At 31.2% G+C, this 23,611-nt stretch overlaps 1 protein-coding gene across 1 annotated transcript in view; it reads left to right on the forward strand.

The window, feature by feature from the left end:
• Positions 1-13,769, forward strand: part of LOC145291173 (cation-dependent mannose-6-phosphate receptor-like) — a 55,045-nt gene extending 41,276 nt beyond the window's left edge. The window contains exons 4-7 of the mRNA XM_080136716.1: positions 1,559-1,640; positions 4,883-4,950; positions 8,113-8,239; positions 13,374-13,769. Coding sequence (XP_079992842.1) covers positions 1,559-1,640; positions 4,883-4,950; positions 8,113-8,239; positions 13,374-13,433 — 337 coding nt within the window. The 3' untranslated portion in view covers positions 13,434-13,769. The remainder of the gene's footprint in view (positions 1-1,558; positions 1,641-4,882; positions 4,951-8,112; positions 8,240-13,373) is intronic.
• Positions 13,770-23,611: the final 9,842 nt, after the last annotated feature.

Consider the following 23,611-nt stretch of genomic DNA (forward strand, 5'->3'; position numbering starts at 1 on the left):
ATATACTGACTGTAATTTCACATAGGATCAATGAATCTATTCATGAGGTGGGGGTAGGGGATCCTCTCATGAGCTATAGTTCTTGACATGTCAAAGGCACTTGATAGGATTTGACATAAAGGTCTACTTCACAAGATTTACAGCTATGGAATATCTGGAAATGTCTTTTCAACCATCAAATCTTTTTTTTCCAATAGGTTTCTACAAGCAGTCGTCGATGGGCTCAAAGTAGCAACAATAGCGTGCCTCCAGGATCTATCCTGGACTCAACTCTCCTCTTTATCTTCATCAATAATCTCCTAAATCACATTTTAAGTTCATTTGTTGACGTGTACGCAGATAACGCTACAATCTATGACAAAGGCCAACAACGACCAAGATCTCTCTGAGTCTCTCTCCTCAGATCTTGAATACGTGATGCAATGGGGTAAAAAGTGGTTAAGTTTAACGCATCAAAACCAAGCTTTTATCTTTTCATCATAAACGCTCTAATCCTGACCTGGCCCCAATTGATATGAATGGTTTTCGGCGAAAAGAGGCTTCCTGTTTTGACAAACTTCTGGGTCTGAACTTTACTCCTGACCTAAAATGTAAGACTTACATCAAATCTGTTACCAAGTTTGCCAGAAAAATGGTTGCAGCAATTTATCGCCCCAGAAGTTATCTAACTTCGGACGCAATCTTCTACATGTATAAGAGCCAGATACATCCTAAACTGAAGTACTGTTGCCATATCTGAGTAGGAGCTGCTCGGAGCACTCTATCCTGTTATGACAAAGTTCAAAACTGACTTCGAAATCTAGTAGATGATGCCCGTTTTTCTTCCCTGCAACCTCTTTCCCATAGAAGAGACGTTGCAAGCCTGTTTCTGCTCTATCGTTATTTTCATGGTACTCTAGATACAATGACTATCAAGTTCCCTCTCCACTCTCTATCTGTGCCTAAATCTAAACGCAAATTCCATGAACAAAGTTTCTTTCTTAGAAATACCCGTCTATGGAACTCTGCATCACTGGCATGCTTTCCAGCTGACTACAATATGGTTGTCTTCAAGTTTAATGTAAACAAGTTCTTGTTGAGTCCCCCCCCCAAATAACCTGTTTCTACCACTATTAATATGCCATTATCTCTGTGGCTACCATGCACTCATTAACCCTTATCCTCAAGTGGCCTTCAGGCCTTAATAAGTGGTGACTCCCATGTAAAAAAAAAATAAATAAATAAATAGTTGAAGTTAACCCTTTGTTGAAGGTTCAATCTTCAATGCGGGTAACCCTCAAAATATAATTGCAAATTACTTCAAACTTCTATCTAGCTATGGCTGATGAAACGAGAGCATCCTACCCCCATGAAGTAAATAAAGGATTCTGTTTGAAATTCTGTGCAGATTCCCGGTTTCAGCAGAAAGATTCCAGACTTTGAAAAGATACACTTGAAGAAGGCCAGAGGTTACATCAATTGAAACCATTGTGAAAATAACACTCAAAATGGAAACAATAGTTTGAAGATTCCAAATAGTCTAAACTTTTGATTTTAAACAATTTATTTTCATTTTTAGTTCTGCCAAAGTCTTCCTAAAGTGCAGTGATAATGAAGCTTTCAAATTTGTCAAACAGGAATCGACGAATCCCCTCGTATATGTAAGTATTTGAGTTATTGGATTTTTGTTTTGAATTTTGTTATCATTTTTAGAGAAGACGAGGGGAGGGGTTTGTTCACTTCTAGAAATCTTGCTAAATTTCAACCTCGCACAAGACAAATTGCTCACAGAAAGTTGGGTCAATGTTTGTCCAGAATTCAACTTAAAAAAACAAAGATACAGAAAAAATCTTAATGATGTATGTACCCGTCACAGACTGAAAATGTCATATTCCAAAAATTATGTAAATTGATCAAGGATTTTTTTTTTTTTTTTTTTAGTAAAAAATTAAATTTTATGAATAAGCAAGAGTTTGTTTTGATCTGCCATGTTGTTTTAAATAAACAACTCAATTCAAAGTATTGAGATTAAAATCAATCTTGTAATGGATACAATTTACTATAAAAATCACTAAACTTTACATGAATTTTTATGTATATAACAAAAATATTTCATTAATAATTTTTTTAATATTACATTTTTGTTCCGTGATGCGTGCATACATCACAAAGATTGTTCTGTATTTTTGTTATTTTAATTGAATTCTGAACAAGAACAATTGGGTTGATTATTGATGACATCTGTTCACCCCTCTAAAAAAAATCTTTGTTCAATTTAGAAGAAAAAAAAATTGTTCATTTTTTTTTTTTTTTTTTTTTTTTTTTTTTTTTTTTTTTGAAAAATGTGACTTGTCCAAACTTTGACAAGATGGAAGTGGATCTCAATTTTTCTGAATGAATAAATATGTATGACACCAGTTCTTATCAGATCACCGAAGTTAAATAACGTTGAGCCTGATGGGTAACCATTTGGGAATAGTAGGGGCTGTATGTGTTCTCAGCTTATCTTTACATTGTTTCCAGTCATCCTGAACCTCCACTTGCCACTGGTATTTAACAACGCCAACACAGGAGAGATGTGGTTGGATATTGTACAACTCTTGCCACAAAAATTCCATCCACAGGCACCCTTACTGTCTGTCAAAACTGAATGAAGCTGCCACACACACATATATATATATATATATATATATTACGTTTTACATGTATTGTGTTCTTACTTGCATCAGGTGGTCAGGTGGAGTATCCTTGTAATATTTTGGGAAGAACTTCCTTTTGTCAGACATGTATTCGATTTTGACACGCATGCTGAGGCTATTGTAAATTGATCGAAATCTACAGAAATTGGAAATTAATTTTTAAATGTATAATTAGTAATATCGAGCTTGTGTTGATGCTCAATATAATTTATTATTTTTTAATATTTATTTTTATTTTTGTATTTATAACTAATCCTCATTTGTTTATTTTATTTATTTATTTTCTTGCGATCTTTTTAAAAAATTTTGACGTTTAAATTTTTAGCTATTAAAGGAAGACAACTTTGTCAATAGTTAAAAGGACAATTATTTTAACGATTAACTGGCCTTCGGGTCAAGATCAAAGTGTAGTATCTGTTCTTCAGATGCTGCACTTCAATTTCTTGTTCTCTGCCAGTGGAGAAATCCTTCACGACTGAGACAATTTTAATTTTTGTTCCTTTTCTCCACATTAAAAAACGACCCTGGTGTCTAACTCTGTCCCGTGGGGAGACATTGTAAATAGGAACTGTCTATGAGCAAATGTGTATGCGTGCGTGCATGCTCACCCAGACACGTAAGCAAGCACACACACACACACAATGGCATACATATCTTTGTGTATTATTTAGTTGTTCAATGTAGTCATTATTTTGTTTTTTCTAAAAAAAATTTCTACATTTTTTTCTTTTCTTTTTTTTTTTTTTTTTTAAGTATTACCAATTTTATGTAAAAAGGTTTATCTTGAATTTTCGTCTAAATTTCATTTTATCTTTGATTCTTTTATATTTACTTTTATTTTTTATTTATCTTCTGATTTATTCACTATTATTCGTTTATTTTATTTCGTCTATCATTAACTTTTTGTTTTACTTTTTTATTTATTTTTTTACAAGGGGGTCGCCACTTATCAAGCCCCAAAGTCCACTCAAGGATAAGGGTTAATGAATGCACAGGTGTCACTGAGACAATAAAAGTGATCGTTAATGGTGGAAATTGGATAGGATTTGATTATTTAAAGGGACGGTTCAACAAGAACTTGTTTACATTGGACTTGAAGACTGCCATATTGTCATCAGTTGAAAAGCAGGCTAGCAGAACAGTTCCACAGGCAGGGAGTTTTAGGAAAGAAGCTTTGTTTGTGGAATTTGCCAGGATTGTAATCCGTTGTGCGGGGAAGATGTAAAAAAATGTGAAAAAAAAAAGGAAAAAGATGCCTTAAGTAACTCTTCGATTCGCAAAGAAAAAAAAAAAAATTGGCATAAGTAATCCGTAGAATAGCTGAAAGCGAAAGTTGCATTTCACCTGACGGTAAAATGCCAATCCATTATTTTTAAGCAACTACAAACTAAAACTGGTGTTTGCTCATAATGTCCTCTGTGGACGTTAAGTGGTCGCGGAGGGAGGATGAATGTAATAGAGAGAAAAGAGTTTACCACTTCCATTGATTGTAACCAATTATGGCCGTGAACTCTCAACAGAAAAAATATAGGGATTAAAGATTATCGAGGAAGTGGATAGGTAATAGGCCTATAAGACACCAGAGATATTGTGCTGCAGTCCGTGCACATTACATTCACATGAAATGTCTTGATTTTCAATCTTATTATGGTCAAACTCGTAGGGGAAAAAATGAGTTTATTTTATTTATATAGAGATAAGATAAATAATTTTAATGAACGTGTTTTATACATTGGATAAAGTTTGTGTAAGATTTTGGTAATTTTTTTGCATCATTCAGATGTTTGATTAGTCGAAACTCTTATTAGTGTATCCTTATTCACAGCTAAATGACATTTTGGTAAGTTTATCCAAGGGCGACGATCTATCTTTATCAACATTTTTAATATCAAATGAGTTCTCACTCCTGTGTGTGTGATTTAATTGGACATCTGATGAGATTTTAAATATCTACTTTTTTGAAAGATAATTTTCAGTGGAAAATAAAACATTTTTTTTAATCTTTTTCATTTCTCTTTTCTAATTATTTTTTACCTTTATATTTCTTGTATCTTTTTTTCTTTTTACTCTTAGCTTTCTTTTTTCTTTTTTTCCAAATTTTTATTTATTTTATGAAAGTGAATTTTGTGAATGAATCATTTTTCAAAACATTTGTTTTGTGCTTTTTCAATGGATTGCTACAATATTTTTTTTTTTTTGTCTAGGTTTTCACATTAGAAACTGCTTATGTTTGCCGACACCATTTAAGTACTGGCTCTATTTTGCTTATACTGTAAGTTGTAATATGCATATTTTTCATTTTTTTTTTCATTATTTCATTTACTTTTTTTTTATTTTCTTTCAATTTTTTTTTCATTTTTCCATTTGTTTTTTTTCCCCCATTTGTTGTTTTTTTTTTCCATTTGTTTTTTCATTTTTTGTTGTTTTTTTCATTTTTTTTTTTTTTTTTTTTTCGTTTTTTGTTTTTTTTTTCGTTTTTTTTTTTTTTTTCATTTTTTTTTTTTTTTCATTTTTGTTTTTTTTCATTTTTGTTTTTCATTTTTTTTTTTTCATTTTTTTTTTTCATTTTTTTTTTTTTTTCATTTTTTGTTTTTCCTTTTTTTCCCCATTTATTGTTTTTTCACCATTTGTTGCTTTCTCCACTTGTTGCTTTCTCCACATTTTGTTTTTTTTTTTCATTTATTTTTATACTCTGATGAGTTGCATCATTTGTTGCAAAGTAATTTTTTTTTTGTACAGTAATGGTTTTCTCAAATTGTCACTCCTTAAGTATTCATCAAACTCAATGTTGCTTAACTTTATTTTAGAGAAATTGGTGTTTAAGGAAAATACCCAAAAAGTACATATTTAAGTATCCTAATTTTGAAAAATAATGTATTATCGCTGCATCCAAAAGGAAGATTATACGCTAGTGTGTGTATGTATGTATGTATGTGTATATATATATATATATATATATATATATAAAATGTTTTTTTTTCTTGGTGACTCTTATGGATGGTTGGTGTTAGGAGGGAGATGCACACGTGGATATTCGATGGGTTGATTCTTCTCAGCCCAATGGTCAACAAAATGATATCCTTTTCGGGTGTTAAGCATTAGTGACCAACTGAAACACCTTTTTTTAGGATGGTATTGCCCTGCAGCACACCCCAAGGGTATTTTATTTAGCCCTTGTGATTCACTGAACTGACTTTGCTGAAAACAACCTTTCAAGCATCACACGTTTAACTTATTTCTGACAATTTAAATTTGTTTCTGTGAGGTTTATATATTTTATTCAAATGACCTTTTGGTATATTTGATAATTATTTTATTGTTTTACAGGTGCAAGCTTATATCAAAATGATCTTCAATACTCATCGCTTAGGTGTTAAGATGTCCGATGCATAATTTCCACTCAAATAACTTTTTGATAATGCAAAAATATGATTGCTTGGCGTACACAGCCTGAATATCCAACACAGGTGTTAATGGTGTGTCACGAGGATCACCTTCGTAATCGTGCTATGATAAAACAGCAGAAGACAAGTGTGTGTGGGTATGATACTATCACAAAGCATACAAAAAGGAACCGAAACGTTATCCATGCTAGCTGTCTGGTTGCATCAGTTCACAGTGACTTTTTTTTTGTCTTTCTCAGCCCGATTTACTCTCGCCCAGCTTTGAACTCCAAGCTTTCCAACTGTTGTCTACTGTCTCAACTGTTAATTGCCATCAACTCAAGAATGCGCATAAAACTTGCTCCTTCTCCTAAAGGTTCTGGATATGACATAAAACTATATCCGATGGTGAGGCCCCACCTTGCGGACTTTGGGGAGTGTTGAGCCACCCTTTAATTGCCATTGCTCCCAGGTCTACTCTGACCCGGACTGGTAGTACCTGTTAGGGTCCCAACTATGGGTTAAATAGAATCTGACGTAAAAAAAAATATACTCCATTAAAAATTGTTCCTCAAAATAACTAGATTCTGCATTAAATAACCTGAAAAAGGTTAATATGCCGTAAAACAAAAACAACCAACAAACTTTCTCCTAAACTGCCGATAAATTCTAGATCTATTGACTTCTATGTTCGGTCTTTTGTCCCAGTCAGCACCATATCTTGATTAACCATTCTATTTCAGATGCCTTTTGAGTGCCTTGTCTTTCTACTAAAATACTTTTTTTTTGTTCTGCTAATCAACTATTTCCTCTTTGTTATAGTTTTTTTCTTTTTTTAATAATTTCCTAGCACTTTGGAGATGAGTGTCTGATTAATATGAAGATATATACAATAACCATCGAGGAGAGAAGATGGATTATCAGCATCATTTTCAAGAGCACTTTGACATCTCTCCCTGCAGCAATAAAATCATATTAAAAACAGAATTTTTCACAAAAGATTAGATTAAGTAGATTAGCAGAAAATCCCATTAAAGTTAAAGATTAGAATTGGAGTAACGTGTTCAGAAGTAACATTTAGTGAATAAGCTGATAAAATCTTTCTCTTGTCTTTAAACTACAAAAGAGAGCAAACATATTTTGAATAGTGCTCCCTTTGTGATGGGGGATGACCTGGGGAAGGCTCACAGTTTGAGAAAATTACAACCTAAATAATTAAATTTTAAATGATTGTGTGCTATCACAGCAGCTATTATTAAAAAAAAAAAAAATCCAATATGATGCCTACTACTGCTATGTGTCATCTACACAAGACTTTGGATGTTGGTTGGGTTCTACCAAATCAGACTGCTTGAAAATATCTGCTTCCTGATCCAAAACACGCTAAACATTGATGTTATTTTTTTTCCTTTGCAAGATTCGATTGTGTTCTGCAAATCCAAAAATAAGTTTTTCCTCTACAAAACAACCAAACGAAGCAACATAAATAAATATTTGAAAAGATAAAGAACTTAAAGCATACAAACCTTTTCTAATAATACTGGATTTGGCATTGAATAAACTGAAAAGAGTTGATATGCCAGAAAACAAAATAACCAAACTAAACCAGCTGTTTGTAATGAGCCACAATAGGGTTAGTTTTTTTTTTTTTTTTACCCCATACAAGGCACAGGGCCACTTAGTCATGAGGGGAATACTATTTGGGACCAGATTTGTAGGGATGCTATTTATCGAGTTGGGCAGTGAGATGTCTGTTCAGATTACACTTGAATTTCTGCATGTCGGTCAAGGAAGCAGGGGCCCAGGAGGGAATTCCAAAGTGCAACAGTATGAGGGGGAAAAAGCTATTCAATTAGGTTTTATGGCATCTAGGGATCTATACAATGTAGGAGTGGGATTTTGCTGCTTGTCAAATTTAAAAAAAGGTTTTCCTTAAATTATAATAGAAATAATTATGGTGTTTTATGAATTTTTAATTGCAATTAAAGTAGAATTCTGATGATTAAATTCCTTTTTAATGGCTTTTTTTTTCTTCTTTTTTTTTAATCCAGTGTTACAGTTGCTGTAACAATCTATCTAATTGGTGGATTCCTCTTCAAACATTTCTACCTCCATGCACAAGGTGTCGAGATTATTCCCCATTATTCTTTCTGGAGTGATTTCCCCTTATTAGTTCGGGTAAGTGTTTAGATATTGTTTGTTTTTGTAAAACCTAATGAATTTACTAACAAGTTTATCATAGATATTGGATTAAATTTAAAAAATATGGTTGTAGAAGTGTTTAATTATTTAAAAGGAATGAAATTTGAAAAGTTTGTAACAGTGTAGATACCAATCAAAATGCAGATTTAAAAAAAAAATGTTTATAGATATGGAGGAGTAATAAGAAGGCTATAGCAATGCGGGGAACCAGATTTTGTATTAATGTGATGTATGAACAAACGAAAGAAGGTCTTGTTTGTTTTTTGTTTTTTTTATCTTCATATATTCATTGATTTTCCAAAAAAATCACGATACAAATCAATAAATACAAACTTACTGTTTGATATAACCGGGATGGTGGAAGATTTTTAATATTTCAAGAATATCTCTTTTCTTTTTTGCTTTTTGAAAAAGAGATAATATTCTTGAAATATTAAAAATCTTCCACTATCCCGGTTATATCAAACAGTAGATTCATATTTAATGATTTGTATTGTGATGTTTTTTGTTTTTTTTTTAATAAATGAATATATGAAGGTAAAAATAACAAACAAATAAAACCTTCTTTCGTTTGTCCATTTTTGTCCATACATCACATCAATACAACAGCCGGTTCCCTGCATTGCTATAGCTTTCTTATACTTTTCTATATTTATTTATAAGAACAGACGAGTACATACAGCTTAATAACAACATACTGTGTAAAATAAAAAAGAAAAAGTCTATATTTTCTTGGTGAAGATTCTTATAGTGGTTGAATATTAGAATTTAAATAAATATGTTGCTTGTTTTTAAAAAAAGCATTTTGATTGGTCCCTGAACCATTATATGATGAACACGCCCGTCAATTTCGACATATGAGCTTCCGTCACAACAACTAAGTTGCTCGGAAATCGACACAGATTTGTTTATAGTAGTGAAGGCTTTGTGTAGAGCCAACCATACTTTTTGGTATTACTGCTAACCTTTGTCGGCGTAGATTATTACCACAGGACAGAGTACACAGTAGACCGCAGGTTTTTACATCAGTTTAATTTTCCTAGATGCATGTTTTAACGAAGACTGGGGGTGCATCTATCCCAGTGAATTAATGCACCTCCTGATACCAACCTGGAAATTTCTATGACTCGGTGTGGTACATACAGCGCCTAACCTTCCCAAATGGTCATCCATCTGGTATTGGCCAGGCTGAACGTTGCTTAACTTTGGTGATCTGGCAAGAACCAGTGTGTTGTGATTGTGCCACACATATATATATATATATATATATATATATATACTAGCCTAGCTGCCCAGGTGTTTGGAGGTGTGTTGATAAAAAAAACCCAAAAAAATTGTAGTAGGCAGGCAAACTTGAACTCGTACTGTGAAGTGTATTTCTCCAAAGTAAATTTAAAGAATAAATAAGCTTTCGATTTATAGAAAAGTCTTTGTCAGGTTGTTTTGTTGTAAATCATTTTTCCCGTTTTTGGAGAAAAACAAACACACATCATTATTTGGCTTTTTAATTTTTTTTTTTTTTTTTTTTCTGTGACGTTATTTATCCTTTTATATTTGACTTGAATAAAGCATTTAATGTAATCATGAAATTTTTCGTTTTCCTTTCATTTTCTATCTATTCAAAAGAAATTGGCACTTGTCCAATTTGACACTTAAGATAATTAAAATAAGAGGAAAAATTTAGAAAATGCAATGAAAAATATTAGTGTATATCAAAATTCAAATCAAACAATTCATTTTCTTTTATTAAAGAAATTAAAGTTTTAATTGTATGCAGCAGATGTCTTTATTTAACACCGTTGTGATGAAACTCAAGTTTCTTGATTTTTTTTTTTTTTTTTTTTTTTGATTTTTTTTTTTTTTAATAAGATAATAGAAGTTTAGTGTTAGGTTAGGGCTGGCAATTTCTCCATTTGTAAGTCTTATTAATATGGGCACATCTCCAGTTAAAAACATCTTCTAAATTTAAGTATCTTGCATTTAAAATCATTCAAACTGTTAGGGAAACTTTCTCAGTCAAAGAATTAATCCAGTCATGACCAGTAAAAACATAGTGGTCTCATTTTGAAACGGAAAATCAATATCACTGAAAAATTAATCAAGATTCAGTCTATTTCATAAAGTTGGTCTGATATCTAATTACTTTGTTCTTATCACACATGGTTATGAATAGAATCACCCAATCATACCCTTCTATTATGTCAAAAATATTGCAACAAAGTTATTAATATCAATTTTCAGAGAAAGTGAACAGCCATTTCTGGAAAAGTATTGCGCAATTACAATGGTTGCCTCCCCTGATAAAATTATTTGGAAATAGAGATTTTAAAATGGCGCCAATCCAACTTGAATTCATTGTGAAACATAATTTTAAGATAATTAGGTCTATTGGATTATTTTCTGAAATTTTTTATATACTTGTTCAAAATTCTTCATTATATTAAAAAATAAAAATAAAGAAAAATCTTGTCGCAAAACAAATATATTCCAAAAATCACGTAAACCGATCAAGTACTATTTTCATAAAGAAAATCATTTTTAAGCGATTAGTAGAAATTTGTAGTCATTACAACAAATCTCACATTTAATTGCCGAGTTATTTCCCTTTGTTTCTTGACTTTTTAAATTGCGAGTCGGACTGTCTCTCTTCAGATACTCATAAAGTTTGATTTTCTATTCTGATAAGACAGGACCCTTATTTCATTTTTTTTTTTTTTTTTTTTATAATTGCAATTAAGTATATACTAACATTTTCCTGTTAATTAATTTTTATCCACCATATTTTACTTGGGGGGAGGGGGCTTATACTGGAGTTGTACCAAGAAATTTAATTTTATAACTTCTATAATCATCCATTCAAACAAATATTGATGAAGCCTTAAAATTGTTATTTAGTTTCAAAAATAAGTTTGAAAACAATGCATATTTTTTGCATTTAAATAATTTTTATGTTAATGGTTATTAATATATCTTGGATTTTTCTCCAAATCTAAGGAAAATTGTGGACAGCGCATGACACCACTTACACCAAACCAACAAATTTCTTAGTTAATGTCTAGTAATTAGTTAATTAACAACTATACATATTATTCACTTTCAATTATTGATTTATTTCCATAAAATCAAATGTAAAGAAATGCACAAAATCTTTTTTTTTCCACCATGAATTAAGCACATTTCACTGATTTTTTTTTTTTTTTTTAAATCAGTCAATTTGTTAATATTGACTAATTATAGACGATATAATGACATAATACAAAATCAAATACTTTATGTACAAGACGTTCAGAAAAACAGTTTTAATAATTTAAAAAAAATTTAAAATTTGTTTCAAAGCCAACAGACCATTTTTTGAAATGGCTTTTTCCCTGATGACTACAGTATGTTGCGGTTCTAAGAAGTCCATCCTCCCAGGCTTTGCTTTCTTTTCTTGAAAAGGGGTTAATTTATTTCTAATCTCCTGATGCACCCTTACCAGGGAAATGCTGATGGAACTGCTCAGGCATTTTTTTGCAGGCCAGAGTGCTCCTGCTTGGAGCGCTGGCTCTTCAATCCCATTTTTCCAACCCTTACGTCACCTCTTTCCGCAGTACAAAGCAGATAAATATCTTTGATGTTTGTTACATGTACAATTTGTTATACAAAAGATGAAAGAAATGTTTATTTCTTCTTGATACGATAATACCTAATTTAATTTTCTAAATGGTTCATCATAAATTCAGCAAGTATAACAAAGTTAAACACACTGCTTAGCAAATATTTACAAACATCAGTTAAACCATTGAATTTATTCAATAACTAAACTAATATTCATTGTTAATGAATTATTTTTTCTTGCTTGTCATTTTTCTAAAAAATTTTTTAAATTGCCATGAAAAATAAGGTTTTTATCATTTAGAATTAAGTTGGCATAAAGCATTCATTCGAAGTCAATGGACTATAACTTTTCGCATTTATAATGGGCTAAAATGTCTAGTAATAATGTTTAAAACTATTTCATTATTGAATTTTATATAAAGTTAGCAAGTATCGAATATAATTTAACTGTCAGTTTTTGCCAAATGTATTTTTCATGTACTGTAAGAAGAAAAAGTATGGAAGAGAAAAACATTTTAGAATATTTTTTAACTTGATTTATAAAAAAAAAAGTGAAATTATCATTATCTCCTTTTAAAAAGTGAAACGTGAAGTTTTCTTTTAACAGTTTGACTTTACCTCTTAATTTTGCATTTAAAATCCTTAAAACGGGTGTCTTTGTCTAAAAAAAATGTTCTAAGTTCATTTTTGCTAAAAAGTTCTTTTCAGCATTATAAAATTTGTCAAAATATTTTTGATACAAAAAAAACCCCAATGATCTTGAGTGATTAAAATTTTTAAAGTTCAATCTTAAACCTTTTTGAAAGTGAATTAGAACTTTATTTAAAACGAGAAATATAATCCAAAAGCAAGTAATATTCAATTTTATCCAAAGTTTTTGATGAATCCCAAGCTAAATGAAAGTCCAACACTCCCAATAGTACAATTGAGTCATTTTAAAAAAGATTTTGCAGTATATTTTAGAGAACAATTGTAAATTATAGGAAATAACATACTTTGTTTTTGAATGCATAAAATGTTTGGCTTATAGATTAATCTTTGGACATTCTTTTTACACAAAAGTTTTTTTAAACGGAATTTAAGAGAAATGAAAAGTTAAAACTTGTTATTTAATAACAAAAATGCTGCCTTTTTTTTTTTTTTTTTTTTTTTTAATTTTTTTTAAGACCTGTCAGAATTTGACATAAAAGTAAAATTGCACTTTTGTCTTGATATTATTTTATAACGTAAATAAAATGATATCAAAAGTGTCTAATCCAAGAATCCATTTTATCAAACATTTGGGTGAAAAATATTGGAGAGAATATTAAGTAGATTTAACCCAGTAATTTTTTTTTTTTTTTCATTATTTTCAATGGGGGGTTTACACTAATAATATTACTTGAAACATTTTTTTTTTTTTTTTTGTTATTTTCAATATTTCAACACTCATAACATTACTTAAAACATTTAAAAAAATTTTTTTTTCATAAATCATTTTACTGTTTTTGTTTTATTTTCTCTCCCTCCCTAGGATGGTTGTTACTTTGCTCTCCGTGGCTGCCAGGGTCCATCAACTTATGAAAGAATCTGAACATTTCTACTTGCCAACAACTACTTCTACCAACTCTTCTGCTCTTCACTTCACTTCACTATGTTGGAATTTTTTTTATTATTTATGAGGAATTTTCGTTTCTACCTTTCGTGCATATTTGTCTATTTTATAGCAAAAAAATGTACCTATTTATCTGTGCACGCATGAAGATATGAAAATTAACGTTTTATTTAAAATTTTAGGTAAATTTTGGAAATTTCTAAAGTTTAACTTTTGTGTTTCAATGGATGTATATTTTGTAATAATGGTTAACAGTTAGGGGGATAACAATCTGACGTAACAAAAATGGAAATAAAATAAGTAACAATGTATAAATATTGATTCTGTTGATTCATTTAACCCTTATCCCCGAGTGGCTTCCGGGCCTTGATAGTGGTGACTTCCATGTAAAAAAAAAAAAAATTTTTTTAATGAAATATTGAATCAAATAACTCTGTGTATATTAATTATATGTGTATTCAAATTAGTTTGTCCTTTGCTTATTGCCTTATTTCCATCTTTGTTACAACAAAAATAACAATTGTAAGGCAAAAACATTTAATTCCTAGATTGTGTTTAACATGAAATCTATTGAGAGTATAATATTAATAATAATAATAAATTATAATAATTATTATATAATAATAATAAGAAGAACATAATATAATTATAATATAATAATTATAATAATTATCTAATTATAAGAAAAAAAAATTATAAAAATATAATTTTTTTTTTTTTCATTTCAAATAAGTACAGTGCCACTTTGATGTAGGGGTAGGGGGCTACTATCGGGAACATAAGTTGCAGGGATACTATGAAGGGAGTTGAGAAGCAAGATGTCTGTTCACATTACACTTGAACTTCTGCATGTCAGTACACTTGGGAAAGCAGAATTCTGAAAGGGAATTCCACAGTCTAGCAGTACTGGGGAAGGGATCTCTACTGTGTAGGGGTGGGATTTTGCTGCTTGTTGGGTTTGTTGGGGGTATTTACGTTGAGGAGATACAAGAGCTTGTAGTTTGTCAGAGCATCCACCATTAAAATAGTTGTAGAACAAGCAGAGAGATGCAACATTTTGTCTGAGACAGAGGTTGAAGCCTAGATGACAGTTCAGGACCTATCAGATTGACAACTCTCTTTTGAACCCTGTCCAGGAGTGATAGATTAGTAGCAGATGCACCAGCCCAAATGTGACAACAATACTCCATACAGGGGCGAATGGTAGACTTGTAGAGGTACAGGATAGTTTCAGGCTTAAGTAACTTTCTAGCATGGTAGAAAGAGCCCACCTTACTCGCAGTGGCCCTATGATATTATAATAATAATAATAATTAATATATAATCATGATATAATATTATTAAAAACTCAAATAATGACTATTATCATCATTAGTTATTTAAAATATATGTAAAATAAAAAATGAGTCGAAACCTAATATATGGAACAGCTTCTATTTCACTCAAATAATGACTACGTTGGAACCCAAATCACCTAGTGTAAACCACCTATAATTTAATCCAGCAAAAGACGGTAAAATTGATGTTGGCTGATTGGGACATAACAGCTTTTTTCAAAAACAATTAAATGATTCAGAGTTTTTCGGTTTGTGCCATTCATTAAATGTTCAAAATTTTATTTTGTGTTTGTTGATGACCACAAGTTCATTTCTGAATTTTTTTAAAATTTTACTTTAAACAAGACATTTTGCCGCTTGGAAGGTAAGGGGCTACTATTTGGGATTGTATCTAAAAGAGGATTGTGGGGAGTTCAGCAGCAAAATGCCTGTTCGCATTTCATTTAAACCTGCAGGTCAAAGAAGCAGGAAACAAGGATGGAATTCCAAAGTCTAGCAGTCCAAAAGAAGGAACTATTAAAGTAGAAGGCTTTCCAGAATCTAGGGATTTCAACAATATAAAAGGGTGCGATTTTGCTGCTTGTCAGGTTAGTCAAGAGTATCTATGCCAAAGGAGCAAAGTGACTTTTTTTTTTGTCTAAGAGTGAGACTAATGGTTGGTGAATCAGCCCAGATGTTGAAATGCATGAGTGAATTGTGGCTTTGTAAAGATAAGATAATCTCAGGTGCGAGTGGTTTTCTAGCATAGTTAAGGGAGCCCACATTTTTGCAGCAACCTTGCCAATGTCTTCAATGAATTCATTCCAATTCGTATTGCTTGTGAATGTTAAGCTAAGAAGTTTAAAGGATAGGCTCTCGGGTAAGGCGTTATTTGTCATGGTAATCGGTGGTTGAGAAGTTTTTTTGTTTTTTTTTGTAGTTGTTAAAGGAAATTTTTTTTTTTTTTTTTTTTACACAGTGATCACCACTTATCAAGGCCCGGAAGCCACTCAGGGATAAGGGTTATTGCAAGTACATTACGTTAGTGTGGAGATTTGATGAAGTGTTTACTTAAGGGGGCGGTTCATTAGGAATTTGTTAACATTAGACTTGAAGACATCCAAGTTGTAGTCCGGAGGGAAGCAGGCAGATGGAACAGTTCCACAGGCGTGCAGTTCTAAGAAAGAAGCTTTGTTCATGGAATCCGCGTTTTGATTTAGGCACAGATATAGAGTGGGGGAAATTTTTCACAGTGGATTCAGCTAGACGGGTGTTTTTCGTGAAAGATTGGCGAGGGGGGACCAGGGATTGGAGTTCAGACGAGCACCTGCCATGAAAATAACGATAAAACAAGGATAGGCTCGCAACGTCTCTTCTGTGGGAGAGGGGTTGCAGGGTAGAGAAAAGGGCATTCCCCACTAAACCACGAAGTCTATTTTGAAGTTCAATAAATTTGGGGCGATTTTAATTTTTTTTTTTTCTTGTTTTTAAACGAGGATTCACAGTTCTTTAAGCACAATTTTAAACACCTGTAACCTAACCCTAACCCTAACCCTAACCCAAACACCTGTGAACGTTAAATGGTTGTGATTTTTCTTTTATGTGCATTATTATTGGGTGCGACTGTCTTGCTTTGTCTTACTGTTCTCTCATCATGGGTGTTATTTTCATGTTTTGGTCATTGTAACTTTCAACCTTCTTCAGTTGTATCTTATTGAACTTGGGGATCTTTCTGACGAGCTTTGAAACCCGATTCCAAAGCATGCTACCCCGTGGATTAAATAAAGGATTCCATTCAAAATTCCATGCAAATTCTTGAGCACGACAAAATACATCTAAAGAAAGTTCGAAATTTACGTCTAACGAAACATTGTGAAAATAATGCTCAAGATGAAAACAGTAATGTGAAGAATCCAAATAATACAGCTTAAATATTGTCAAACATAAAACATTGTACAGTTGCATGTACAAGTATTGAAGGAAACAGAAAATAATTTGGTTTAATCCCCCATCTAGTAAGAGTATGAAAACTTCGCCTTTGTTGGATTCAATGACATTTTAATCTAACACCTGACTCCCATCACTTACAGACATTTTGCTTTCATCTTCTGATATATAACAACTTTTATTCCTCATCAATGTTGGATACCTTGCTAGTTTTTTTTGGCTTTTTATCTTTTTTAATGTACCCACATAAAATATTATAAGGAGATATAATTTTTATGTATCTATTTTCAGTATTTACTTCAGCAATGCTCAATATGTGAGTAGTTAGTAAGTTATGAAAATATATGGCAATTAAGCTACACAGTCTTTCGTTTCATCCCTGTGATGAATGCTCAGGCTGGAATCTGATTGGTTAACTAGTTTAAACTAAACACCACATGTCTATAAAAACACCTGATAACATGAATTCCATGCATGTTAGTCTGACAAGTCCTTAAAATTCTGTGTAGCTTAATTGCCGTATATGTTGAATATATCATAATTTTTGTTTACACTTCAGATGCAAAACTATTATGCAGACATGTTTCAGAAAATCTTCCTTTGTGGGGACGCTATAATTTCCGGCATCACTCTGGGGTGTCAGAGTAGTTTCTTTGTGATGTAGGTTTGACTCCTATTGAGAATTCTGCATTTTTCTCTGATGTTAATTCACAATTGTTTCAAGCCTTTCAAGTTGTTTATTGATTAAATGTAAGTGTGAGGTTTGTAGTTTTTTTTTTTTTTAAATTGAACTTCCTGTTAAATAAGATCACCTACTTGCAAAACGTTTAAGGTTCTTGTTAAGAATTCCCCAGAATATTAAAAAACGAAAATATAAATCTATATGATGTATGAATCCATGACAACAAAAATAGCATATTCCAAAAATCATAAATTGATCAGATAGTTTTTTTGTTTTTTTTATAAAGAAAATAAATTTTAAGTGATTAATGAGAATTTGTAGGCATTACAGAATAAATTTCACGAGTTTGAATTATTGAGTTATCTTCCTTTTGTATATTTTTTTAATTTTTTTTATTTTAGTGTTTTCAAAATAGCAGTGAAGATGGCCACCCTTCTGTTACTCATAAAATTTAATTTTTGTATTTAAAAATAAAACTAATTGATCAATTTGCGGTTTTTGGAATACAGTATTTTTGTTTTATCACATACACATTTTTCTTTATTTTTGATTTTAAAATATGGGGGAGGCATTCTGGACAAGAATTATGTTTTGTTAACAAAATGTTAGAATATTCTCTTTCCAAACTAGATACGAATATTCGCCCTGCAATTGAATACTTGAAAAATATGATTAATAAAAATAGAACCTTGGTAACGGGCTGTGTGTAAGGATGGCAAAATTGGTAAATGGTTTCGTTGGCACTGCATGCATGCAGCGGCCTTGCTATTTTCATAATGTCAACGACCTTGGCTCTCCAAATTATAGAGTCATAGTAATCTCAGAAAGACAAGTAAAGACGGTAGTTTCACGCTGCTTTCCATCTTGATTCAGGAGTGGTAGTACCTGGGTTAAATAGAAACCAACTTGCAAAAAACAAATATATTCTATTAAAAAAATTTTCTTCAAAATCACTGGATTCGGCATTAAATAACCTGAAAAGGGTTGATATGCCGTAAAACAAAAACAACCAACCCACAACCCTCCCCGTGAGTTAAATGCACCCCCTGATATCAACCTGGAAATTGGTGTGATACATACAGCACCTAGCCTTTCCAATTGGTCACTTACCTGGTACTAGCCAGGCTCATCGTTGCTTAACTTTGGTGATCTGGTGAGAACCGGTTTGTCAACATGATTGTGCCGGATAACACTACAGTGTTGAAAAAGATATTGTTTATTGAGATTTGTTTAGTTGATATTAACGTGAGGTATTCAAAGATAAGAGTTGACACAGTCGATCTTGCAGAATGTGTGGATGTTGATATAAAAGTATTACTTCTGCTGGTTGCTTTTGGATTTGGAGAAAGTGCCATTTAGCAGGGTTTATTTCCAGTCAGAGAGGATTTAGCTCATGTGTTAAGATGAACTTTCATTTTAACTCTATTGATAATGGCCTCGAAAAATGTCATTTCTGTACACAATCTTATTCGTATCGACCACAACAATGGGGCGTGTAGAGTCCATGTACAACTCCTCAAGTTCAAGATGAGATTTAAAAAAAAAAAAAACAAGGAATAAAGAGTGCCCCCCCTCTCCAGCATCGATACATTTAACACCAATTTCAAAGATAGTTCACAACACACATTATTGCCTCATGGAAGACGTTAATATCAGCAACAAAATTTTGCATTGCTAACACAGAAAATAGATTATGCCAGATTTTTTTTTCTTTTGACAAAACTCTGGTTTGTCCCTCCAGGGAACAAAATGCCTCAAAATAGCAATTTTTTTTTTTTTTTTTTTTTAAATAGTTATTTACATGAAGCAAGTCCTGGTCACCCTCCAAGATAATTTTGGATCGAGATCCTCCTATCTCGATAGAAGTGGTTGGAGAAAAATATCCTTGACCCTTAATTGGCAAAGATGTACTTCTTTTTTTGTTTTTCAAATATAGAAAAGAATATTCATGAATTACCTCCCACCCACCCCAAAAAATCCATGAAAAATTATGTTTGATAATTAACATTTTTTTCAAGTTGTAGTGATCGCAAGGGAAGATAACTCATGCTATACTTGTTTATTTAGTCTTTTGCAGATTATTCAACTGATATATTGGCATTTTTTAATATTGTAAAATAAAATGTTACAAATCTTATTTATAGATTGCAACAAAAACAAAAATAGCAAAACATGTTCCTCTCCTATTTTAATTCTAGAAAATGATAAAAATAATAAATTTTGGAAACAGAACTCTTGACTAAAAAAAAAAAAAACTTTTTGTCACTTGATAATCGTCTTTTTATTTCAATCTTACAAATCCTTCGATATTCTAATGTCATAAAATGTTTTGTTTTAAATATCTTTGATGGTAAAGATGAGTTTTTGTGATTGAAACGCTGCCATCAATCACGACTCTCCACTAGAGTACAGCATCTGTCCATTTTTTTTTTTTTTTCTTTCTTTTTTTTATGCATTATAATTGTGTTTGGATGATGTGAAGTACTGGTCCATTTTATATAGATGGGTCCATTTCGGTACTGGGCCCTTTTATTGAGATTGGGCCATTTGAGATTGAGCTATTTTTGGTATTCGACCATTTTATAAAAAAATTTTACAAGGACAAATCTTTAAATGCTTCAAATTGATTTTTTTTTTCTCTCTAATTTATATAATTTCATAAAAGTGCCTTAAATCTTAAAATAGTTAAAGCAATTTTTTTTTCTATTTTTATTATCTGGATACTTTGAATATATAATGACTATTTTTTATTATGCATCATAATTGTGTTACGATGCTATTACGTACTGGTCCGTTTTATGTAGATGGGTCCATTTTGTTACTGGTCCGTTTTATGTAGATGGGTCCATTTTGTTACTGGTCCGTTTTATGTAGATGGGTCCATTTTGTTACTGGTCCGTTTTATGTAGATGGATCCATTTTAGTACTGGTCCGTTTTATGGAGATGGGTCCATTTTGGTACTGATCCATTTTATGTAGATGGATCCATTTTGGTACTGGTCCGTTTTATATAGATGGATCCATTTCGGTACTGGTCCGTTTTATATTTATATATAGTCCATTTTTTTGTTTTAGATTGGACCATCCTTTATGTATATTTTTTATTTAATATTTTTACAGTTAATACATTAGATATTAGCTGACAAAAAAAAACAATGCATTTGCTTCTCCCTCGCTCTTTTCTTATAAATAACCCTTTTGTGCCTTATGTATATTTTTTTATAATCTGAGCTAAGAAGCCATTTTGAATTTTTAAATAAAGGAAATCTATTTTTGTCAAAATGAAAAAAACATTATTTTTATTGATGTTTCATTTGTCACACCGTGACTTGGTACGACTATCACCGAGATCTTTCTGCTGTGATAAATACATTTTATCTTCGTAATAAAGTATCTGAATATTTCCAACATGTAATGATCAACTATTTATGAAATAAGATTAATTTACATAAAACGAGTCGTTCCCATTTTGGCATTTTTTTTTTTTTTATCTTTATAAACTTTTCTATATTTTAACATTAATAAACTGGAATTAATTTTGTGTAAAAATATTTCATTTTTGTTTGAATGCTTTTCAAATTTGAACAATGTAGCAGTTTAGCGACCATTACAAAATGCAGATTAAAAAAAAAATATTAATAAACATTTAAATTCTAATTTTCGATCCATATAAAACTTCATCGGGAAAATACAGAATATATTTTTTTATGCAGCTTGATGCCACTTAGTCATCGTCATCATCTTTGGTTTCTATTGAAAACTGAATTTATGTGTCCTATTCATACTGTGGAAATACTTTTCATATAAACACTCACACATGTATACCAGATACACGGTCTTCTATTGTCGAAAGACTTTCTGTTCAATTGTTTGTCATGACAACCTTGCATAAGGATATTTTTCACTATAATTAAACCCTGACTAAATATTCGAAATCACGTAATATTCGAAGCTCAAATAACAATTCCTTGGTATGGTTAACCCACAGTGGTTTATACAAGGAATGGTGCACCTTCTCCAAGTGGTGTTGCCTATAATAACTAGGGCTAGGACAACGGCATATTTTTTTCCTTGTTTTGACTCTCGGGTATATATCATTGATATCTTATGTTTTTATGTAGAGTGATGTGATTCTCGGTTGGTTGTGTCATATATACTAAAGAGTAAAATCATTAACAAGGATATTCTGTTGTCCTAGCCCTAATAACTCCTCTAGTCTTGTGGAATATCCAGCACCAAGCTGGATATTCTACTAGACTAGCTGAATTCTTCTTCTGGAATCCAATAAATCTAAGAGACTGCAAGAAAGATATACTATAACATGTTTGATTGTTCGATCGGGAAGTGGAAAATGAATGTTCCCAACTTCTTTTCAAACTCAACATTTGAGATGTAAAGGAAATTTGATGGGATATTCGAATATCTATTCCTAGGAAAAGGCCCCTTGATTTCTGAGAACTTTGATTATAGTAAAACGAAACAAAAAAAGTAAAAATCCATTGCTTGAATCTTGCATCATTAGATCATCAAAGTTAAGTGACATTGAATCAACAGAAGACAGCGACTAAGTGATAACCTGCCACATAAAAAAAAAGGGAGGGGGGGGGAATATTTCTCCTTTTTTTTTTTTTTTTTTTTTTTTTTTTTTTTAAACTCCTATATGCGTTGAAGATTAGAATTTAAATAAATACCATTACATTTTCAAAAATTAATTTTGATTTATACTCAACGGAAAGAAAATAGAAAAATGAATTTTTCTTTTTGTTTTTATTTTTTTTTATCCTGTAAATTCAATATGGTAAACATTTTTTTTTGTATTTAAATTTTCCTTTTTCTTTAAAATATTTCATATGAATTCAATGGTGCTAAATACTAATTATTGTGCCTTTACTGACCTTTTGATGCAGTTCTATTTTATTGAAAAATGTCACATCAATAATTTTAACTGACATGCAAGGTTAGAAGTAAGTGTGACATTTTTTTTTTTTTTTTTGTCGTAAGTTGCCATGATCAGTGAAACGTTTGTGATATAAAAATAAGTCTGAAGAAACACTATAAAAACACACAAAAAATAAAAATACTAAAATACAAATTAAAAAAAATACAACAAAATCATGTTTGTACTAAAACCAATTTTTAAAGTACTAAACAAAAAGTTAAGTTAAAAATTATTATAAACTTTTACCATGATTTTTTTTTTTGTCGTTTTTACTGTATTTTTGTATTTTTATTATTTTGTTTCAGTTTTTCTATTTTATATTTTTCTGGTTCTATCTTACCGACTTTTTTTCCCCCTTTTTTTTCTTTTCCTTTTTTTCCTTTTCCTTTTTTTTCCTTTTTTTCCTTTTCCTTTTTTTTCCTTTTTTTTTCCTTTTTTTTCTTTTTCCCCCCCCCCTTTTTTTTTTTTTTTTTTTTTTTCATGTGTGAGGGTGCCAGTATAACAATTAACAGCAAATGAAAATAAAGGAGCAATTGAAAATTAAAAAAAAAAAAAAAAAAAAAAAAAAAAAATGAAGTTTATTATTGTTATTTGTCCTTTGGCTTTTTCCATAATTTTTCTTATTTGTTGGTGCTTGAGCATGGAGTTCTTGCCACAACATCGTTTGTGCGGGAAATGTCAATATGACAAAACAGATTATTTTGTTTTCAGATCAGAATCTTTCTTCTTGGGATTAAATTTTAACTCATTGTGTCTAATTTTGACCTCATGTGGAAGCAATAGGTAACTAGTATGATGCGATTTTTAAAGAATGCTGGATAACATACTTATCAAAATGGTGGGTGAAGCTTTTTAAGCTCGACAACAACTAATCCGCCATATTCGATTCAATCTTTTTTTTTACTCTTATTCACCCCAAAAAAAGGCACAACTTGTACGTAAGGGACTGCTATTAGAGACCATATCTACAGGGACACTATGTGAGGAGTTAAGCAGTGAGGTGTTTAGTGTTCACATTACATTTAAATTTCTGCATGTTAGTACAGTCAGGGAAGCAAGAAACGGAGGGAATTCCGAAATCTAACAGTTCAAGAGAAGACACTTAGAGTATAAGACTTTCTAGCATTTGGGGATTTCTGTGTATGGGGTGGGATTTTGCTGTTTTTTTTTTTTTGTTTTTTTTTGTTTAGTCAGGAAGTATTTACGTTGAAGGGGCACAAGTGCTATGAGTTCGTCAGAGCACATTCCATTAAAATACTTGTAAAATAAGCAC

Source organism: Euprymna scolopes, chromosome 12, assembly GCF_053919585.1.
Source record: "Euprymna scolopes isolate OS-2025 chromosome 12, ASM5391958v1, whole genome shotgun sequence".
Classification (NCBI taxonomy): Eukaryota; Metazoa; Mollusca; class Cephalopoda; order Sepiida; family Sepiolidae; genus Euprymna; species Euprymna scolopes.